Raw genomic sequence first — 22,375 nt, 5'->3', positions numbered from 1 at the left:
ATGGGGGTAAGAAATGAAAGACAAAGACGCCTGGTAGAATTTTGCACAGAGCACAACTTGATCATGGCTAATACTTAGTTAAAGAATCACGAAAGAAGGTTGTATACATGGAACAAGCTTGGAGATACTGGAAGGTTTCAGGTAGATTATATAATGGCAAGACAGAGATTTAGGAACCAAGTTTTAAATTGTAAGACATTTCCAGGGGCAGATGTGAACTCTGACCACAATCTATTGGTTATGAACTGTAGATTAAAACTGAAGAAACTGCAAAGAAGTGGGAATCAAGGAGATGGAACCTAGATAAACTGACTAAACCAGAGGTTGTAGAGAGTTTCAGGGAGAGCATTAGGGAAAGATTGACAAGAATGGGGGAAAGAAATACAGTAGAAGAAGAATGGGTAGTTTTGAGGGACGAAATAGTGAAGGCAGCAGAGGATCAAGTAGGTAAAAAGACAAGGGCTAGTAGAAATCCTTGGATAACAGAACAGATATTGAATTTAATTGATGAAAGTATAAAATACAAAAATGAAGTAAATGAAGCAGGCAAAAGGGAATACAGACGTCTCAAAAATGAGATCGACAGGAAGTGCAAAATGGCTAAGCAGGGATGGCTAGAGAACAAATGTAAGGATGTAGAGGCATATATCACTAGGGGTAAGATAGATACTGCCTACAGGAAAATTAAAGAGACCTTTGGAGAAAAGAGAACCACTTGCATGAATATGAAGAGCTCAGATGGAAACCCAGTTCTAAGCAAAGAAGGGAAAGCAGAAAGTTGGAAGGAGTAAATAGAGGGTCTGTACAAGGGCGATGTACTCGAGGACAATATTATGGAAATGGAAGAGGATGTAGATGAAGATGAAATGGGAGATATAATACTGCGTGAAGAGTTTGATAGAGCACTGAAAGACCTAAGTCCAAACAAGGCCCCAGGAGTAGACAAAATTCCATTAGAACTACTGATTGCCTTGGGAGAGCCAGCCCTGACAAAACTCTACCATCTGGTGAGCAAGATATATGAGACAGGCTAAATACCCTTAGACTTCAAGAAAAATATAGTAAATCCAATCCCAAAGAAAGCAGGTGTTGATAGATGTGAAAATTACCCAACTATCAGTTTAATAAGCCATGGCTGCAAAATACTAATATGAATTCTTTACAGACGAATGGAAAAACTGGTAGAAGCCTACCTCGGGGAAGATCAGTTTGGATTCCGTAGAAGTATTGGAACATGGGAGGAAATACTGACCCTACGACTTATCTTAGAGACTTAGAGAAAGCTATTGACAATGTTGACTGGAATACTCTGTTTCAAATTATGAAGTTGGCAGGGGTAAAATACAGAGAGCAAAAGGCTATTTACAATTTGTACAGAAACCAGATGGCAGTTATAAGAGTCGAGGGGCATCAATGGGAAGCAGTGGTTGGGAAGGGAGTGAGACAGGGTTGTAGCCTCTCCCCGATGTTATTCAATCTGTATATTGAGCAAGCAGTAAAGGAAACAAAAGAAAAATTCAGAGTAGGTATTAAAATCCTTGGAGAAGAAGTAAAATCTTTGAGATTCGCTGATGACATTGTAATTCTGTCAGAGACAGCAAAGGACCTGGAAGAGCAGCTGAACGGAATAGACAGTGTCTTGAAAGGAGGATATAAGATGAACATCAACAAAAGCAAAACGAGGATAATGGAATGTAATCGAATTAAATTGGATGATGCTGAGGGAATTAGATTAGGAAATGAGACACTTAAAGTAGTAAAGGAGTTTTGCTATTTAGGGAGTAAAATAACTGATGATGGTCGAAGTAGAGAGGATATAAAATGTAGACTGGCAATGGCAAGGAAAGCATTTCTGAAGAAGAGAAATTTGTTAATATCGAGTATAGATTTAAGTGTCTCTAAGTCGTTTCTGAAAGTATTTGTATGGAGTGTGGCCATGTATGGAAGTGAAACATGGACGATAAATAGTTTAGACAAGAAGAGAATAGAAGCTTTCGAAATGTGGTGCTACAGAAGAATGCTGAAGATTAGATGGGTAGATCACATAACTAATGTCAAGGTATTGAATAGAATTGGGGAGAAGAGAAATTTGTGGCACAACTTGACCAGAGGAAGGGATCGGTTGGTCGGACATATTCTGAGGCACCAAGGGATCGCCAGTTTAGTGTTGGAGGGCAGCGTGGAGGGTATAAATCGTAGAGGGAGACCAAGATATGAATACACCAAACAGATTCAGATGGATGTAGGTTGCAGTAGATATTGGGAAATGAAGAAGCTTGCACAGGATAGAGTAACATGGAGAGCTGCATCAAACCAGTCTCAGGACTGAAGACCACAATAACAACAACAACAAGACATCAAGCATGTTTCCACAACCATTTACATATCAAGTGGGCTCCTGAAGTAACTGCTCAAAATGATGTTTGGGAAAACCAATTAATACAATTATTGATGATGTTTTATTCCTACCACTGCTTTGAATACATATTTTCGCCAACAAATTGAAAGTAGATTGCAGTCACCACCAACTATAATTGTATAGGTACCTATTTGCGATGAGAACCAAGTTTTCTTAACTTTTCAGCAACTGTATTGTCTGAGTAGGGGGTTGATAAAAGGAACCAATTATTAATTTATTCCTGTTGTCAAGTGTAGCCTCTACCCATACTAACTCACAGGAGTTATGTACTTTAATTTTGCATACAAGATAAACTATATCTAACAGCAACAAAGATGCTACCACCAACTGTATTTAATCTATCCTTTCTAAACTCTGTTTGGCTCTTTGTGAAAATTGTGGCTGAACTTATCTCTGACCTTAGCCAACTGTCGGTACCTATAACAGTTTGAGGTTCAGTGCTTTCTGTTAGTGCTTGGAGCTCTGACTCTTCCCTAACACAGCTAAAACACCTTAAAACTACAATATTGATTATTGCTATGTCTACTCGTTTTCTGTATTTTTTCTGCACCCTTTGAATGTGAAACCCTTTTTGCACTTTCCCTAGACACACTAATTCAAAAAAACACCCAGTTCATTCCACATATCCCCCTCTACCCGTATAGCCACTTCTTGAGTGTAGTGGACACCTGACCTATAAAGCAGAATCTGAAATCCCATCACCCTGTGGTGCAGGTAGAGAAATCTGCAACCTACATTGTCACAGAACCGTCTGAGCCTCTGATTCAGGCCAGCCAATCGGCTCTGTACTGAAGGTATGCAGTCAGTCTTGTCATTGATGCTACAAATGGTGAGCTCTGCCTTCATCTTGCCAGGACTGGCAGTCGTTCCCACTTCAGGTAGCCACCCAAAACCGGAGAGAATCTCTTCTGATCCAAAGTGACACACATCATTAGTGCTGACATCAGCCACCAGCTGCAGTTCGTAATGCCCTTTGCTCTTCATGGCATCTGGAAGCACTCGTTCCACATATGGTATGACTCCTTCCGGTATGGACACAGTGCACCCAAATACACTGTCATAAACCCATGTGTTTGATTTTTTAGTTGCTTTTGCTTTTAAGAAGTCCTTATAAACAGTTTATTCAATTTTTTATTTCTGATATAGCAGTCATTGAATCTTAACATAATTACACTCTAAGACATATAAAATGATGCGTCACAAAGGAATGATCTGAATGGGATGGAAATCAGTAGATGTGATATACATTTACAGGCAAACAAATGAGTACAACTTTTGAAAAAAAAATTTTCGTTATTTATGGAAGAGAAAGGGCTTCAGAAATTGAGCAAGTCAATTACAAGTTGGTCCATTTCTGGCCTCTATGCAAGTGTTATTTGGCTTGGGATTGGTTGGTAGATTTGTTAGATGTCCTCCTAAGGCATATCATGCCAAATTCTGTCTAAGTGGCATGTTACATTGCCAAAATCTCAAGCTGTTTGAAGGACACTGCCCATAACGCTTCAGAAAAGCTCAGTGTGGGAGAGATCTGGTGATTTTGCCGGCCAAGGTGGGGTCTGGCAAGCATGAAGATAAGCAGTAGTAATTTGTCATGTGCTAGCAAGTGTAAGCCTAGTATGGCTTTTGATGAAGAGTAACAAAATGGGGCATATAATATCGTTTATGTACTGCTGTGCTGTAATGGTGCCTTGGTTGACAACCAGAGGGGCCTTTCTATGAAAAGAAACGGCACCCCAGACCATCACTCCTGTTTGTCAGGCCGTGTGACCTGTAAAAGCCAGGTTAGTATTCCATCAATGTCTGGGATGTCTCCAGACATGTCATTGCTGATCATCAGAGCTCATTTGAAGGGTATGCATCATTGGAGAGAAAACTACACCAGTCAATGAGATTCTAGGTTGATGATGTGTCCGAAGATGCTCTGGACAGCCAATTTGACTGTTGGCCACCATACTGCCCAACGACCAGGAGTGGTGGTCTGGGGTGGCATTCCTATTCATAACAGTCCTCCTTTGGTTGGCATCCACGACACACTTACAGCATAGCAGTAAGTCGATGATATTCCATGCCCCACTTAGTTGCCCTTCATGGCAAGCCATCCTGGGCTTACATTTCAGCAAGATAATGCCTGTCTGCACACAGTAAGAGTTTCTAATGCTTATCTTCGTGCTTGCCAAACTCTACCTTGCTGGATCTCTCCCCAACTGAGAACACTAGGACTGGTATGGGGAGGACCCTCCAACCAGCTCAGGATTTTGAGGATCTAATGTGCAAGTTGGATAGAATTTGGGACAGTGTTCCTCAGGAGGTCATCCAACAAGGTCAATCATTTCCAAGATGAATAACTGCTTGCATCAGAGTCAGAGGTAGAGCAATGTGTTATTGACTTGCTCAATTTGTGAAGCTCTTTCTGTTGAATAAATCATCCAGTTTTCTCTGAAATTGTAATAATTTGTTTCTCTGTAGATGTACATCACATCTATTGATTTCTGTCCCAGTTGGACAATTCCTTTGTGCTGCATCATTTCTTTTTTTCTCTTAGAGTAAGTGTTTGCTGCTTTCTATGGCTTTGTCTTAGTTGTAAGAGACTGAGGTAATATTAACTTGAGCACTTTATATGCATGTCGTGTAATGAGCTTCACTGTGGGTGTAGTGCATCGCACGTACTATTCTGTGCAAATGTACTTGTTGTTATCTCACATATTAAAGTACTGACTTCTTTTAGTTTGTGTGCAAAATGTTTGCAGATTTTATTCAAATCAGTCTCAATGATAACAGATACATACGTAAATGGCACACAAGTGGCATCTGGGCAGTAGTAGTAATTAATGGAAAACAAAAGTATTAAAACTGTAAATATATGCTTATGAATGCCCTTTCTTCATTCGTGTGTATTTGATTCAAATATATATTACGTTTCTGTACTGGGGTGTAAAAATGAATACTGTTGCTGATAATTAAAAGCAAAATAGTCTTGACAATTAAGTAAAATATAAATGTTGAGTACATTATCCTGCATGCCCAACTGATTTGACAGGAACAAAACTCCAAGAAATATGAGACATCAATCTGGTGACTCAGACTCTGCTTACATGCCACAAATGATATAATTAAGCTCACTCCAAAACAAGTATAACTTTTATTGTATTTTATTTTCTACCTCCACACAAATAATAGTTGAAATTATTGTACAGGATAGGTTTTTCCAATTCCTGTAACCTCTGTATTTCATGTGTAAATTTTATATTTGTGAAAGCACAATATCTCAAAAAGTAAACTGAAAATCACCCTCAGGTATAACAGTGTACCACAGTTAATATTTGTTAGCCAGCAAGAAGAAAAATTTGAAGCTTTCTTAATTTCATGAAGTTAACTTATCAAAGATTACAGACTTGAAAAATGCAGTAGGTCAAATGTAAATCTATACAAATTTTCAATCACATTGTACAGTGCTATTAAAATCATTTATGACTAATTATTGATGTGAATTTGTTTTGTTACATGGTCTAATTAAGGATACAATAAATTGGATCTATCTTTCGTTATTCATTGCAATGGTTAGCACACTCGACTCACATTCGAGAGGATGACTGTTCAAAACCCGTGTCCAGCCATTCTGATTTAGGTTTTCCGTGATTTCCCTAAATTGCTTCAGGCAAATGCCGAGATAGTTCCTTTGAAAGGGCACGGCTGACTTTCTTCCCCATCTTTCCCTAATCTGATGGGAACGATGACTTCGCTGTTTGGTCTTCTCCCCCAAAAGCCACCAATCATTATTCCCTTGATCAATTCTAATGAAAAACTGCTTGGAACACTGAATGATATTTTCTGTGACAGCTGCTGTGTATGAAGAACAAATGAAGAGCTCAGACATTCACGACACTTTTGCCAATACAAGAAATAAACACAGCATTCAAGCAGTGCAAAAGTCCCACATTGTGTCAGACTGTTTCTGACTACACATCCACAGGTGAACCAGTTTGAAAACTTGAATGGACTATCACAGATTCACTGATCAAACAAATGCAGTGCAACATGAAAACTTTCTTATTCATTTTCAGTTTTTTGAGTTGGATAACTTTCTTATATTTGACACCATGAAGAGAACCCCTTCTCAGTGTGGAGGACTATAAAGTGAACATGTAATACTGAAATATTCTCCTTTACAAGTATTTACCGAAATGTATAAGACTACAGAGAGCTTTTGAAACAACAAAATGGTCTCTAGACAATTAGTTTTGTTGTACTGTCACATTTCATGTATCTATTAATAATCAACACTTCTGTCTTGGAGAGATTTTGATATTCACAGCAGTTGTCCAGAATCTCACCATGTAGCTTCTATATGTTATCATTGTGATAAACTAGCAGGCATTGTTGACTTAATTGAAAATATTTCTCCTTACTATCAGTTGTGCTGTAAACCAGAAAGGTTTAATCGTGAGGATTGACTCAGAGTAGTGAGGTAGGTTGTAGGTAGCCTCTTTACATTGTTACTTTCTCTGCCCAAATCTTAGACCATAAGGTCACAATCCTTTTGCTGCTTAGCACAGAATAAAGTGTGTCAAGAACTACTGGTATTCACCTACTTCATGCTCTATTTGTTGTTTAATCCTGCCTTATAAAACACTGGAGAAAATGTTATATGTACAGTCAAAGAGACTTATCGGGATTGATCTTATCTCCATTTTGTGGAGTGGGTGGATTATATCCATCAAATTTTTCTGTTGTGCAAATATTTGATAATGCCTAGTGCAGAGGGTCATCAGCATATTTGCAAATTTCTGCAAAATGCGTTGAAGTTTCTGAACTCTTTGAGTGCTGCTGCCATCTCTTGAGCTGCTGGGGTATTTGTGTATTCATTGTTGGTAATGTTTGGGTTGTTTGTGTTAATTTTTAAAAGTTGCCTGGGTTCCTCATAGTTCAATAAAATTATTTTCCTTGTTGCTACTTTTCAGAATTAGCGTAGGGTAACTCTATCTTTGTAGGTTTCTGTACATGTCATCCATAGGTATTGTGATGGTGTCTGGAATTTGATTTGTGGTAGTTTTTAGGGTCCTGAACATCAGTTGGTAAAAACAGAACCTTATAGGATCACTTTCTTGTCCATCTGTGTGTCTAGTGTGTATCAAAGCAGACCTTCGTACTATACAGGATAAATGCTAGGAAAGAGAAAGGAAAAAAGAAATAAGTGAATGATTGCATTTCCTTGCTTTTGTTTGTTCTCATCCCTTACTATGATAAAATGTTCTTACAGAATGTTTGATATTCTTTGTTTGCCCAGAGAGTCTTAGTGTTTCTTAAAGTTGGCAAAGACTGTAACCAAGTTCCAGTGTGGTGGTCATACAGCCATTAGAAAAAGGTGGGTGTCTACAAAGAGATGTCTGTATTGGTAATACGTAATATCTCATGGAAAACAAATGTTGCAGGGTAAAGGTTTGAAACCAAGACATTCTTTAATGACTTCATGTGCTGTTGGTGGCAACAGGCACACCAATGCCCCAATCTTCATCAAAAGTTAGAAGAAACTACTTGACATCCTCTCCCAACTTGCTGCTCTGCCAAGTGTTTTCCTAAGTCTCTGCCACCCAGTGTCCCCTCGTCATTTTCCTGTTCCATGCCTCATTCTTACGCCCTCTAAATGCCTTCCTGTGTGACCTGTATTCACTACATACCACCTTTGTCGCTACCTATGTTCTTCTGTGATGGCTGTCTCCTTTCCTCTGTCTTTCTCAAATCCTCCAGCCTTACTGCCCACCCACCTTCATACACGTTTTTCATATTCTTTGAACTGAATGTTTAGTTCAGTTTCAAAGCCATAGTAATAAACCAGGGTTTCCATTATGCCAATATCTTTCCAGGGTCAGTTTTGTAAGTGTAGCATAGCACAGGACAAATATTCCCACATTTTATTCAATTTACTCAACAATAGATCTGTTAACTTAAAAGCCCTTCTTAGTAATTTGTGGGCAATTTTATATGCTGCTGTTGGACTTTGTCAGAATGTACAGTACAATCTTTTTTTTATTTTTTGTTGCATTATGTATGACATTTTCATGTGGATTTGTGGACTTTACTCTTGTGATGTGGGTTGTAAATGTTATGAAGTATTACCAAATATACAATAGTTAACTTCAGTTATCCAGTGGGAATATAATAGCTCAGGTATAATTGGACATTAATTGGACATTAATTGACATTACAGTGCCTGCCACCCCCTCCAGTACTACCAACAGACGATAATGACGATTATCGCAGTGAGTGTGAGAACTGTAAGAGTACTCCCCATGGGTCCAGTTATTACCTGGATGAGGAAGGGGAAGGTGATGCTCCACAGCAAGAGACTATGACGCTTCATCGGCGGCCAGAACATGATGAAACAGCTGAGCAAAGAGGTTATTACCGTACATCACTCACACTCCCCACAAATACCCGCAGGACAAGGTAAGAATGTGTATGTATTAATAAGTAAACAGGAAATAAGTTACAATTAGGCTGTTGAATTATGTCAATGTATGAGTGGCATTCATTAAGTAATGCAACACTTTTTGCTTTTTTTTTTGTTTTTGTGAAAGCAGGTTGGTTTTATTCAGGATTTCAGAGCGCCATGTTATTCCCCACTCTTTTGTCTATGCCGCATGGTACCTCTCTACTGGGTGTTGTCAAAGCCAACATTTTGCCACATCGATAAGCTCCCCATCATCCATGTACTTCTTCCCACATAGTGCATCCATCAAAAGGCCAAACAGATGGAATTTGGAAGGTGCAAAATCTAGGCTTTATGGTGGATGAGTAAGAATAACCCAGTGAAGTTTTATGCGCAGACTTGTGTGAGGGCTTGCATTGTTGTGGAGAAGGAGAAGTTTGTTTGCATTTTTGTGGCAATGCACATGCTGAAGTTGAAGTTGTTTTTTTTTTTTTTTCAATTTATTGAGGATTGCACAATATACTTCAGAGTTGACAATTGAATGCTGAGGGAGGACATCAAACAGAATACCGTATTTACTCGAATCTAAGCCGCACCTGAAAAATGAGACTCGAAATAAAGGAAAAAAAAAATTCGCGAATCTAAGCCACACCTGAAATTTGAGACTCGAAATTCAAGGGGAGAGAAAAGTTTCGGGCCGAACCTCCAAATCGAAACAAAGTTGGTCCATTGTAATATGAGACACAATTTAGGTCGAATGAATGACGATACAGCTGCAGTAGTTTGGTTCGAGTCGTAAGCTTAGCAGTTAAGCTTTACCAGGTAGTCATTGCTATGCGTCAGGTGCTCCGTCTGTATTTATACGGGTACCCTTCCTTTTTCATGTGCTTCGTCTGATTTGAATCGATTGCTTATTTTGCTTTGATCTGATAAGTGCCGTTTTCTTTGTTATAAGTGTTTACGTCACTCTAAGCTGAAAATGCGTTACTGTAGTACTGTGTCACGCATTGTTTGTCGAATTCTGATAGTGTGTGCTTATGGCCTGTCGCCGCTCGTGGCGTGGCTTGCTTTTGTGCGCGCTACCGTCGCTTAAAAAAGAAGAGAGAGAGAGAGAGAGAGAGAGAGAGAGAGAGAGAGAGAGAGAGAGAGAGAGAGAGAGGGGGGGGGGGGGGGGGGGGGATCGTCTCATTAGTGAACCAATGGCAAGAGACTGCTATTTGTTATTTGTTGTCACTTACACTGCTGCTTTCTTTGATAATGATCAACAAGAACCAAATAATAGACTGCGTATGATGGAACATGTTCTGAACGAGAGTTAGGCGAAAATTTTTCTCCGTTTGAAAATCTTTGCGGCCGCTTCTTTAGAACATCAAATTCTGCACAGAAATTAGAGTCATCTAGTCAGTTGCCGTGCTTCATTTCTGACTGTATCACTATTAGGCATAAGAATAATACGAATATAAACATGACACGATATGTATATTCTTCCCCGTTTGCTGTTGTCTCACTCTAGTTTCGTAATTTATTAGGCAGACAGGATTTAAATGAGATAGCAGCAAACATGAAAGAATATATGGCAAAATGTTTATATTTGTATTCTTCTTATGGTGGAGAGAATATAGCATGTGATTCATATTTCATCAGGTTCCTATTAGCAACCACCTCTTCTCACAGGTAGGAAAAAATTCAGAACGTAGAGTTGGCCATATTGACAAACATCCCAAACAGTCTTGCCAGTCGGATTTTCGTAGTACATTGAAATTCTGCTACATTCGAAGATGAACAGTACGGAATTTGTATTTACTTCGTTGGATAATGTATGAAAATGCAGTAGTCGAAACTCAGGGCAGAGAAAAAAAGCTCGTCTTCCACGTTTTTTCTTTTCTTTTTTTTTTTAATAATTTATTTACTGACGCTGATGTTTTGGCGCCAGTATTTATCTTTGTGCCTACAAAGCATGCCTGTGTAGCGCTACATATATTCGACGGCAGAAGTTAGTTGTGGCGGCACCTACCAACATTTTTCAGAACTTCGGCTTGCTTTGCACTGGATTCTAAGCCACAGGCGGTTTTTTGGATTACAAAAACCGGAAAAAAGTGCGGCTTAGATTCAAGTAAATACGGTAAGCTTATTCTGTAAAGATCCCAAATATTGTAAGATGTTTGCATTTTTTATTGAATTTTGTGTTCTTTGTTGAGAGGAAAAGAAATGGAACTGCTGTATTTCCATATTGTTGTTGTTGTGGTCTTCGGTCCTGAGACTGGTTTGATGCAGCTCTCCATGATACTCCATCCTGTGCAAGCTTCCTACATCTCCCAGTACCTACTGCAACCTACATCCTTCGGAATCTGCTTAGTGTATTGATCTCTTGGTCTCCCACCACACTGCCCTCCAATACTAAATTGGTAATCCCTTGATGCCTCAGAATATGTCCTACCAACCGATCCCTTCTTCTAGTCAAGTTGTGCCACAAACTCCTCTTTTCCCCAATTCTATTCAGTACCTCCTCATTAGTTATGTGATCTACCCATCTAGTCTTCAGTATTCTTCTGTAGCACCACATTTTGAAAGCTTCTATTCTCTTCTTGTCCAAAATATTTATCGTCCATGTTTCACTTCCATACATGGCTACACTCCATACAAATACTTTCAGAAACGACTTCCTGTTGCTTAAATCTATACTCGACGTTAACAAATTTCTCTTCTTCAGAAATGCTTTCCTTGCCATTGCCAGTTTACATTTCATATCCTCTCTACTTCAACCATCATCAGTTTTTTTGCTCCCTAAATAGCAAAGCTCCTTTACTACTTTAAGTGTCTCAATTCCTAATCTAATTCCTGCAGCATCACCTGATTTAACTCGACTACAGTCCATTATTCTCGTTTAGCTTTTGTTGATGTTCATCTTATATCCTCCTTTCAAGACTCTGTCCTTTCCATTCAACTGCTCTTCCAAGCCCTTTGCTGTCTCTGACAGAATTACAATGTCATTGGCAAACCTCAGAGTTTTTACTTCTTCTCCATGGATTTTAATACCTACTCTGAATTTTTCTTTTGTTTCCTTTACTACTTTCCCAATATACAGATTGAATAACGTCGGGGAGAGGCTAAAACCCTGTCTCACTCCCTTCCCAACCACTGCTTCCCATTGATGCCCCTAGACTCTTATAACTGCCATCTTGTTCTGTACAAATTGTAAATAGCCTTTTGCTCCCTGTATTTTAACCCTGCCACCTTCAGAATTTGAAAGAGAGTATTCCAGTCAACATTGTTAATAGCTTTCTCTAAGTCTACAAATGCATGAAATCTAGGTTTGGCTTTCCTTAATCTATTTTCTAAGATAAGTCGTAGGGTCAGTATTGCCTCACGTGTTTCATTATTTCTATGGAATCCAAACTGATCTTCCCTGAGGCTGGCTTCTACGAGTTTTTCCATTCATCTGTAAAGAATTTGCGTTAGTATTTTGCAGCCATGACTTATTAAGCTGATAATTTCACATCTGTCAACACCTGCTTTCTTTGGGATTGGAATTACTATATTCTTCTTGAAGTCTGAGGGTATTTTGCCTGCCTCATACATCTTGCTCACCACATGGTAGAGTTTTGTCGAGACTGGCTCTCCCAAAGCTGCCAGTAGTTCTAATGGAATGTTGTCTACTTCCGGGGCCTTGTTTCGACTTAGGTCTTTCAGTGCTCTGTCAAACTCTTCATGCAGTATCACATATCTCCCATTTCATCTTCATCTACATCCTCTTCCGTTTCCATAATATTGTCCTCAAGTACAACGCCCTTGTATAGACACTGTATATACTCCTTCCACCTTTCTGCTTTTCCATCTTTGCGTGGAACTGGGTTTCCATCTGGGCTTTCGATACTCATGCAAGTGGTTCTCTTTTCTCCAAAGGTCTCTTTAGTTTTCGTTTAGGCAGTATCTATCTTACCCCTAGTGATATATGCCTCTACATCCTTACATTTGTCCTCTAGCCACCCCTGCTTAGCCATTTTGCACTTCCTGTCGATCTCATTTTTGAGACGTTTGTATTCCTTTTTGCCTGTTTCGTTTACTGCATTTTTATATTTTCTCCTTTCATCAATTAAATTCAATATTTCTTCAGTTACGCAAGGATTTCTACTAGCCCTCGTCTTTTTACCTACTTGATCCTCTGCTGCCTTCACTATTTCGTCCCTCAAAACTACCCATTCTTCTTCTACTGTATTTCTTTCCCCCATTCCTGTCAATTGTTCCCTTATGCTCTCCCTGAAACTCTGTACAACCTCTGGTTTAGTCAGTTTATCTAGGTCCCATCTACTTAAATTCCCACCTTTTTGCCGTTGCATTTCCATAGCAAGAATTTATTAAGCATAGGGTTTGATCAAAAAACACACAGTTTGTGTGATTTTCTAATGGAGAATTGCTTAAGTTTTAGCTTATTTCCAACTAATTTCTGAGGATTCTGTTTGTCATTTTGTGCCTGTGCAGTAGTTGGCAACACTGATGTGTGTAAAATATGTATAACAAGTTATCATTTATTTCTGGTAGTCATCACAATATGAGACACTTTCAAATACAAAACATACAAACTTAGATTTCCGTACAGCTTTTTGATGGTGAATATGAGAATGAGTGAGTTACAAGTATACTGATATTCATGAAGTATGTTTCAGTTATCTATTGGGAGTGTGGAATTTTTGAAAACTGGGCATTAGTTGCATAGAAATCAAGGGAGGTTCAGTTCCAGACTAATAGGAAATAAATAATTTAAAACTTAAATTGATATTTAAACATCAGGTGTACAATGTTGTTATTAAGGTAAGAAGTGTCTAATTAAAATTTGTTTTACTGAAGAAATAGGAAGTTTTAGACTGTGTGACTACTTTTCATTTTTCTTGAAGTAAATATTGTAAGACTCTGTGGAAGTTAGTTCATTCTTAGTCTTGAAATGATGTACCTGTGTCTGAGTTGTTATTTACCTATCATTGTGAAAGTCTTGGAAAAGATTTTTATTGTCTGTCTCCCCTTGCTGGTGTCTGTTGTCTCCTCTTTTATGTCACAGATGTTTCTAGATGTTTGAATGTCATGTTTTCCTATTTCATTCATCGTCTTGCAGATACATGTAAGCAAAACCTCCTTCCAAGGACTGTTGCAATTGCAGTATCTAGTGCTACAGATTACATATTAAATGTAGAGGGGGATATTCACAGTGAAGTAGTGCAATAGCATTCCGTGTAACAATCAGGGTTCTCTCACTTCTTTCCTAGTAGAGGTTCCCCCTCCTCCCACCCCCCACCCCACTTCACCCCCTCCTGCTGTATATCTTTCTTTATGTTTCCCAAAAGCAACAAACAGCATCACCATCGTCATTGCCTATGTTTCTCTTAATTGATTAAGAATCTACTTCATGTCAGGCACAGGTAACAATATTTCAGTGTTTAATGCTGTGTCTTTCTCCTTCATGTGAACTGAACATTATGTCTCTCTTGAGGAAAGAGAGCTGTTGCTGTCCTCCACATGTGCCACACTTCTCTCGGTTAGTTAGTAAGCATTGTGACACCACACCCTTTTACGACAGGTATTTTCTCTCATTTGTGAATAGGTGAGACTCTCATGGATACCAAATATTGGTCAGTTTTGTGAAGTAATTGAATTGGCAAAAAGTGAAACCATGAATGGGGATGTGTCTGTGATGTGCAACTACTAAATAGGAGCAACAAGCTACATGTTTCTAGAATTTTTATAAAATTCTTGTTCAAAACTTTTGTCTCTAAAAGAAATTAATTATTTGTGTATTCCTAGGAAACAGTTCACAATATGTTTCTCATGTATATACTATATTAAACAAAAGCTGCACACATAGTACTCTTTATAACATCAATGAGTGTAAATACACTACAGTTTTTTTCTTAATAAGGATACCCACAATGAGTTTTCTCTTTATGTTGATCAATATGCATTTTGAAGACTGGAACATTCTGCCCTGTCCGATCCTGTTTAATATTGCTATTTGTGTACTACGTTAGTGTCCAAAAATGCAACATAATGAGGAAAACAAGACAATATTAAGTCGCATGAAAATTGTGGCAACTGCTGTCATTGTAACCATGTGATATATAACAGCTTTGACACAGCCATATGTTCTTAACAAACTTTATATCTTCAAATGATGGACAAGAACGTGAAGAAGCACACTGCATATCATTTTCCATTTTGCCTGCAACTGAAGCAGCATACTGCGTATAATTTGTCATCTTGTATGCATTAGATAGATGGTTTTATACTTTATGTTGAGGAGTGCTGTTACTGGGAATGTCAAGAGAATGTAGTTTGGACTCCAAAACAGAGTGTGGATAACTGGAGAACTTAAAGTTTGTGGTACACAGAAGTTACCTAGTTGCAGCACATGCAGCACCTCCCACAAAGTGACCACTATTGGCTGTGGCAGAGGCATAGAATTTGAGGAGACATCAGACTTTTGCCAATAAAATAGGTTGACCAATGGTTGATGACCCATTATCTGTCATAAATATATGATATAATCTATGGAGAAGTGCCAAGTAACTGACATATATGTCAGCAGGAGCTTCAAGGTAATGTATTCCGTAGCAAACTGTCTACTGGCAGCTGCATACAACTGTTTACTTTATCAAACAGTGTGCCTCTTTTACTCTTACTGGCACAATGAATGACCCGCATAATACTGCAACAGCATTTACAGTCTTCTTTTGTGATGCCCACTGCTCTGGAGAGAACAGGGTGCTCACCACAAGATTCAGGAAAGATCCTGTAGCATATTGTTGGCATAATTAATTGGAAAAGTCCACTGCATTTTCCATTTTATTCATGACCTCTTGTGTATAGGTAAGTCACTTCATGTAAAATCTCATTACTGTTTACAGGCATGACCCACAATAATTTTTTGTTGTTTTTGTCTTGTTTGTAAGATGTCGTTGCTTACATGTATACATGTTTGTAATGTGAGGGAGCATCAAGATATACATTTATTGCATTAAGTGTAATTATAATGTAATTTTTAACATTAATTTATGCTTAATAATATTATTAAAAGGGTAGATTGCTAATCACTAAACAGGAGGCAGACAAGCACTGTGAAAGGACTCCTAAATATGTAAGCTTTCAAACAAAAGTCCTTCATCCGAAATAGTGTGCTTGTGCGGCCCCCCCCCCCCCCCCCCCATACGCACACACGTACACATGGCTGCTGTCTGTGGCTGCCTGTGTCTGCATCTTACATTTGCAGCAATCTGGGATGGATAGTGGAGATAAGGTGGCATGGGGTGTAGTGGGGGATAGGGGAGGCGGTATTGATAGCAGGGTAGCTCAGCCTCCCAATTCTGCACGTAGCAGCCCACCCTGTCCTCACCATGCCCCTGCAAGCTCCCACAAGCAGCACAACATCGCCCCACTCCATGCTCCATGCCTCCTTTCTTCCACCAACCATCCCAGATTGATGCACATCAGATGCCAGCATGATCTGCAGTTGTGTCCCAGCAGCCAGAGATAGTAGGTGTAGGTGTGTGTGTATGTGTGTGTGTGTGTGTGTGTGTGTGTGTGTGTGTGTGTGAGAGAGACACTTTCTCTCACCTCTGTGTGGTGAGTAGTAATGTGTCCTTTTTGTAATATTGTTGTTGCTGTTTCATCCTGGATTTTCCATTCTATTTTATATATTTTTTAAATTAAAAAACATATCAAACTTAAAAAGTAGTAAAAATATATCTAAAAACAAATATGATGTGACTTACCGAACGAAAGCGCTGGCAGGTCGATAGACACACAAACAAACACAAACATACACACAAAATTCAAGCTTTCGCAACAAACTGTTGCCTCATCAGGAAAGAGGTAAGGAGAGGGAAAGACGAAAGGATGTGGGTTTTAAGGGAGAGGGTAAGGAGTCATTCCAATCCCGGGAGCGGAAAGACTTACCTTAGGGGGGAAAAAAGGATGGGTATGCACTCGCGCGCACACACACACACACACACACACACACACACACACACACACACATATCCATCCACACATATGCAGACACAAGCAGACATATTTAGAGACAAAGAGTTTGGGCAGGGATCTCTGCCCAAACACACACACATATCCATCCACACATATACAGACACAAGCAGACACGTTTAAAGACAAAGAGTTTGGGCAGGGATCTCTGCCCAAACTCTTTGTCTTTAAATATGTCTGCTTGTGTCTGTATATGTGTGGATGGATATGTGTGTGTGTGCGCGAGTGCATACCCGTCCTTTTTTCCCCCTAAGGTAAGTCTTTCCGCTCCCGGGATTGGGATGACTCCTTACCCTCTCCCTTAAAGCCCACATCCTTTCGTCTTTCCCTTCAGCCCCACTCCCAGATTCAACCAAACAGCCCTCGTCAAAGATTTACTGTCCTACACTCGTACTCTCTGCTGGAAGTATCACTTTGCCACGAAGAAAAATGATCCTAATCCTACTCCTAATGATCCGACTCCTCAAGACACCATCCAAATTGAACCCTGCCTGGAACAGTTCCGTCCTCCGTCACAGCGGGACCCACCTCCTCTTCCTCAAAATCACCCTCTCCAAACCTTCCAGGAATTTCTGACTTCCAGCCTTGCATCTCAATCCTTCTTAAAAAACCTTAATCCTACACCCAACATCACCACTGCTGAAGCCCAGGCTATCCGTGATCTGAAGGCTGACCGATCCATCGTCATTCTTCCGGCGGACAAGGGTTCCACGACCGTGGTACTTGATCGTCGGGAGTATGTGGCTGAGGGACTGCGTCAGCTTTCAGACAACACCACATACAATGTTTGCCGAGGTAATCCCATTCCCGATGTCCAGGCGGAGCTTCAAGGAATCCTCAGAACCTTAGCCCCCCTGCAAAACCTTTCACCTGACTCCATCAACCTCCTGACCCCACCGACACGCCGCACCCCTACCTTCTACCTTCTTCCTAAAATCCACAAACCCAATCATCCCGGCCGCCCCATTGTAGCTGGTTACCAAGCCCCCACAGAACGTATCTCTGCCTACGTAGATCAACACCTTCAACCCATTACATGCAGTCTCCCATCCTTCATCAAAGACACCAACCACTTCCTTGAACGCCTGGAATCCTTACCCAATCTGTTACCCCCGGAAACCATCCTTGTAACCATTGATGCCACGTCCTTATACACAAATATTCCGCACGTCCAGGGCCTCGCTGCGATGGAGCATTTTTTTTCACGCCGATCACCTGCCACCCTACCTAAAACCTCTTTCCTCATTACCTTAGCCAGCTTCATCCTGACCCACAACTTCTTCACTTTTGAAGGCCAGACATACCAACAATTAAAGGGAACAGCCATGGGTACCAGGATGGCCCCCTCGTACGCCAACCTATTCATGGGTCGCTTAGAGGAAGCCTTCTTGGTTACCCAAGTCTGCCAACCCAAAGTTTGGTACAGATTTATTGATGACATCTTCATGATCTGGACTCACAGTGAAGAAGAACTCCAGAATTTCCTCTCCAACCTCAACTCCTTTGGTTCCATCAGATTCACCTGGTCCTACTCCAAATCCCATGCCACTTTCCTTGACGTTGACCTCCACCTGTCCAATGGCCAACTTCACACGTCCGTCCACATCAAACCCACCAACAAGCAACAGTACCTCCATTATGACAGCTGCCACCCATTCCACATCAAACGGTCCCTTCCCTACAGCCTAGGTCTTCGTGGCAAACGAATCTGCTCCAGTCCGGAATCCCTGAATCATTACACCAACAACCTGAAAACAGCTTTCGCATCCCGCAACTACCCTCCCGACCTGGTACAGAAGCAAATAACCAGAGCCACTTCCTCGTCCCCTCAAACCCAGAATCCCCCACAGAAGAACCACAAAAGTGCCCCACTTGTGACAGGATACTTTCCGGGACTGGACCAGACTCTGAATGTGGCTCTCCAGCAGGGATACGACTTCCTCAAATCCTGCCCTGAAATGAGATCCATCCTTCATGAAATCCTCCCCACTCCGCCAAGAGTGTCTTTCTGCCGTCCACCTAACCTTCGTAACCTGTTAGTTCATCCCTATGAAATCCCCAAATCACCTTCCCTACCCTCTGGCTCCTATCCTTGTAACCGCCCCCGATGCAAAACCTGTCCCATGCACCCTCCCACCACCACCTACTCCAGTCCTGTAACCCGGAAGGTGTACACGATCAAAGGCAGAGCCATGTGTGAAAGCACCCACGTGATTTACCAACTGACCTGCCTACACTGTGATGCATTCTATGTGGGAATGACCAGCAACAAACTGTCCATTCGCATGAATGGACACAGGCAGACAGTGTTTGTTGGTAATGAGGATCACCCTGTGGCTAAACATGCCTTGGTGCACAGCCAGCACATCTTGGCACAGTGTTACACCGTCCGGGTTATCTGGATACTTCCCACCAACACCAACCTATCCGAACTCCGGAGATGGGAACTTGCCCTTCAGTATATCCTCTCTTCTCGTCATCCGCCAGGCCTCAATCTCCGCTAATTTCAAGTTGCCGCCACTCATACCTCACCTGTCTTTCAACAACTTCTTTGCCTCTACACTTCTGCCTCGACTGACATCTCTGCCCAAACTCTTTGTCTTTAAATATGTCTGCTTGTGTCTGTATGTGTGGATGGATATGTGCGTGTGTGCGAGTGTATACCTGTCCTTTTTTCCCCCTAAGGTAAGTCTTTCCGCTCCCGGGATTGGAATGACTCCTTACCCTCTCCCTTAAAACCCACTTCCTTTCGTCTTCCCCTCTCCTTCCCTCTTTCCTGATGAGGCAACAGTTTGTTGCGAAAGCTTGAATTTTGTGTGTATGTTTGTGTTTGTTTGTGTGTCTATCGACCTGCCAGCGCTTTCGTTCGGTAAGTCACCTCATCTTTGTTTTTATATATAATTTTTCCCACGTGGAATGTTTCCTTCTATTATAATGACATCTTTGTTTTTAGATATATTTTTCCCACGTGGAATGTTTCCCTCTATTATATTAAAAAGTAGTAAATTTGCAGTTAGCTGATTTGCGGAAAAACAGCAACATAGCCATTCATACTTGTCCCATTGACTACATTATTTATATACTTCAGCAAAAAGAACTAACTCCCAGCTCCTGTTTGAAATAAAAGATACAAAAAAGTAGTCATCTGTAGATAAGGTAGTACCCATCTGTAACTTGTGCTCAAGAAAAACAAGCAAATTAAACACATCAAAAAAAGTTTTGCATTACCTCGGTTCTGAGAGTTCTGGAACCTGCACAGAAAATTGGAATAGAGATCAACATAAACATCATTTTCGCCCTTTTAATTGCTCATGAAAACCACACATTGCATGTTGTACCACCATACCTTCAGAGGTAGTGGTCCATATTGCTGTACACACTGGTACCTCTAATACCCAGTAGCATGTCCTCTTGCATTGATGCATTCCTGTATTCGTTGTGGCATACTATCCACAATGATTTGGGGTAGATCCCTCAGAGGGGTTGGTGGGTCACATCGTCCATAAACAGCCCTTTTCAATCAATCACAGGCATGTTCTATAGGGTTCATGTCTGGAGAACATGCTGGCCACTCTAGTCAAGCGATGTCATTATCCTAAAGGAAGTCATTCACAAGATGTGGACGATGGAGGCGTGAATTGTCGTCCATGAAGATGAATGCCTCAGCAATATGCTGCCGATATGGCTGCACTATTGGTCGGAGAATGGCATTTACGTATTGTACAGCCATTATGGCGCCTTCCATGACCCCCGTTGGCGTACGTCGGTTCCACATAATGCCACCCCTAAAGACCAGGGAACCACCACCTTGCTGCACTCACTGGACAGTGCGTCTAAGACATTCAGCCTGACCGGTTGCCTCCAAACACGTCTCCGATCATTGTCTGGTTGAAGGCTTATGCGACACTCGACTGTGAAGACAACGTGATGCCAATTCTGAGTGGTCTATTCGGCATGTTGTTGGGCCCATCTGTACTGTGCTGCATGTTGTCATGGTCCAAAGACGGACCTCACCCTGGATGTCGGGAGTGAAGTTGCGCATCATGCAGCCTATTTATGGCGCACAGTTTGAGCCGTAACACAATGTGCTGTGGCTGCACGAAAAGCATTATTCAACATGGTGGCGTTGCTGTCAGGGTTCCTCCAAGCCATAATTCGTAGGTAGTGGTCATCCACTGGTAAGCTAATAATTAGTAGCCCTTGGGAAGCCTGAGCAAGACATGTCATCGACAGTTCCTGTCTCTCTGTATCTCCTCCGTGTCCGAACAAAATCGATTTCGTTCACTCTGAGGTGCCTGTACACTTCCCTTGTTGAGAGCCCTTGCTGGCACAAAGTAACAATGTGGACACGATCGAACTGTGGTATTGAGTGTCTAGGCATGGTTGAACTACAGACAACATGAGCCGTGTACCTCCTTCATGGTGGAATGACTGGAATGGATCAGCTGTCAGACCCCCTCTGTCTAATAGGTGCTGCTCATGCGTGGTTGCTTACATCTTTGGGTGGGTTTAGTGACATCCCTGGACAGTCAAAGCGACTGTGTCTGTGATACAATATCCACAGTAAACGTCTATCTTCAGGAGTTCTGGGAACTGGGGTGATGAAAAACTTTTTTTTGTTTTGTTAGTGTATTAACTCGTAGTCGTAGTTATAACAGTGGTCAGAAAAATGTTTGAAACAAGAGAGAATGTTGTATTCATAATTCAGAGGTAATGACCATGAGATAATTGTGTGTGCTAGTAATATTGAACTTCTTTCACAGAACTGGATCCAGTGGTGCACCTCTCCATGGCACAAGGGAGAATTGGTTCAGCAGCATGCCAGCTTCATCTACATCATCTACTTCATCAGAGGAAGAATGAAGTTTTCCTCTGTCTATATGTGATTTTTTTCCTTTCTTTAAAGAAATTTAGTTATTGCTCAGAGCAGACAGCTGTTTTAATGCATTTTAGACAGGTATTTTCTGATACTGAACATTGCTCAAAAGAAGAGTTTTTTACTATTCTTTTATCTACTTGAATGATTTGGGTCTTCCAGATTGACAGAAACAATTGTGAACATTGTGAAGTGTATTTAAAGACAGTTAAAAGAACTGTTAATTGGAAACGGATAATAGTGATAGACATGCTCAATACCCAATAATGACGAATTTGGCAGAAACTTCACTTAACTCAGAGTTTTAAATTTGAATGTGACCCTCTAAAGAAGAAATGAAATGATTTTTAAGGTATAGGCACAGTTCATCAACAGAATTTTCTTCAAATTTGAGGCTCACCTTGCTCAGTGTTTTACTGTGGTCCATTCGTAATTTGCCATCAAATGCCAGTTGTTGATGTATTACAGACTAAATTGTTGCTTTATCTGACCTGCAAATAAAAACTTCGATTTCAGGAACTACTTTGTAATTGGAACCTGATGATGAGGTTCCTAAAATAAAGCATTGATGGTTCTTCAACAGCTTGTCACTCAACATTGGTGCCAGGATACTGGTATCATTGGTTGT

The 22,375-nt window shown here is 40.7% G+C and overlaps 1 protein-coding gene across 1 annotated transcript in view; it reads left to right on the top strand.

Annotated features, from left to right (window-relative positions):
• LOC124805261 overlaps positions 1–21,797 on the top strand; it is a 64,745-nt gene extending 42,948 nt beyond the window's left edge. Inside the window, exons 6-7 of the mRNA XM_047265772.1 lie at positions 8,625–8,863; positions 21,635–21,797. Coding sequence (XP_047121728.1) covers positions 8,625–8,863; positions 21,635–21,734 — 339 coding nt within the window. The 3' untranslated portion in view covers positions 21,735–21,797. The remainder of the gene's footprint in view (positions 1–8,624; positions 8,864–21,634) is intronic.
• The last annotated feature ends 578 nt before the right edge of the window (positions 21,798–22,375 follow it).

This window comes from Schistocerca piceifrons, chromosome 7 (genome assembly GCF_021461385.2).
Source record: "Schistocerca piceifrons isolate TAMUIC-IGC-003096 chromosome 7, iqSchPice1.1, whole genome shotgun sequence".
In the NCBI taxonomy this organism is placed as follows: Eukaryota; Metazoa; Arthropoda; class Insecta; order Orthoptera; family Acrididae; genus Schistocerca; species Schistocerca piceifrons.
This window is presented reverse-complemented; position numbering and strand designations above follow the sequence as displayed.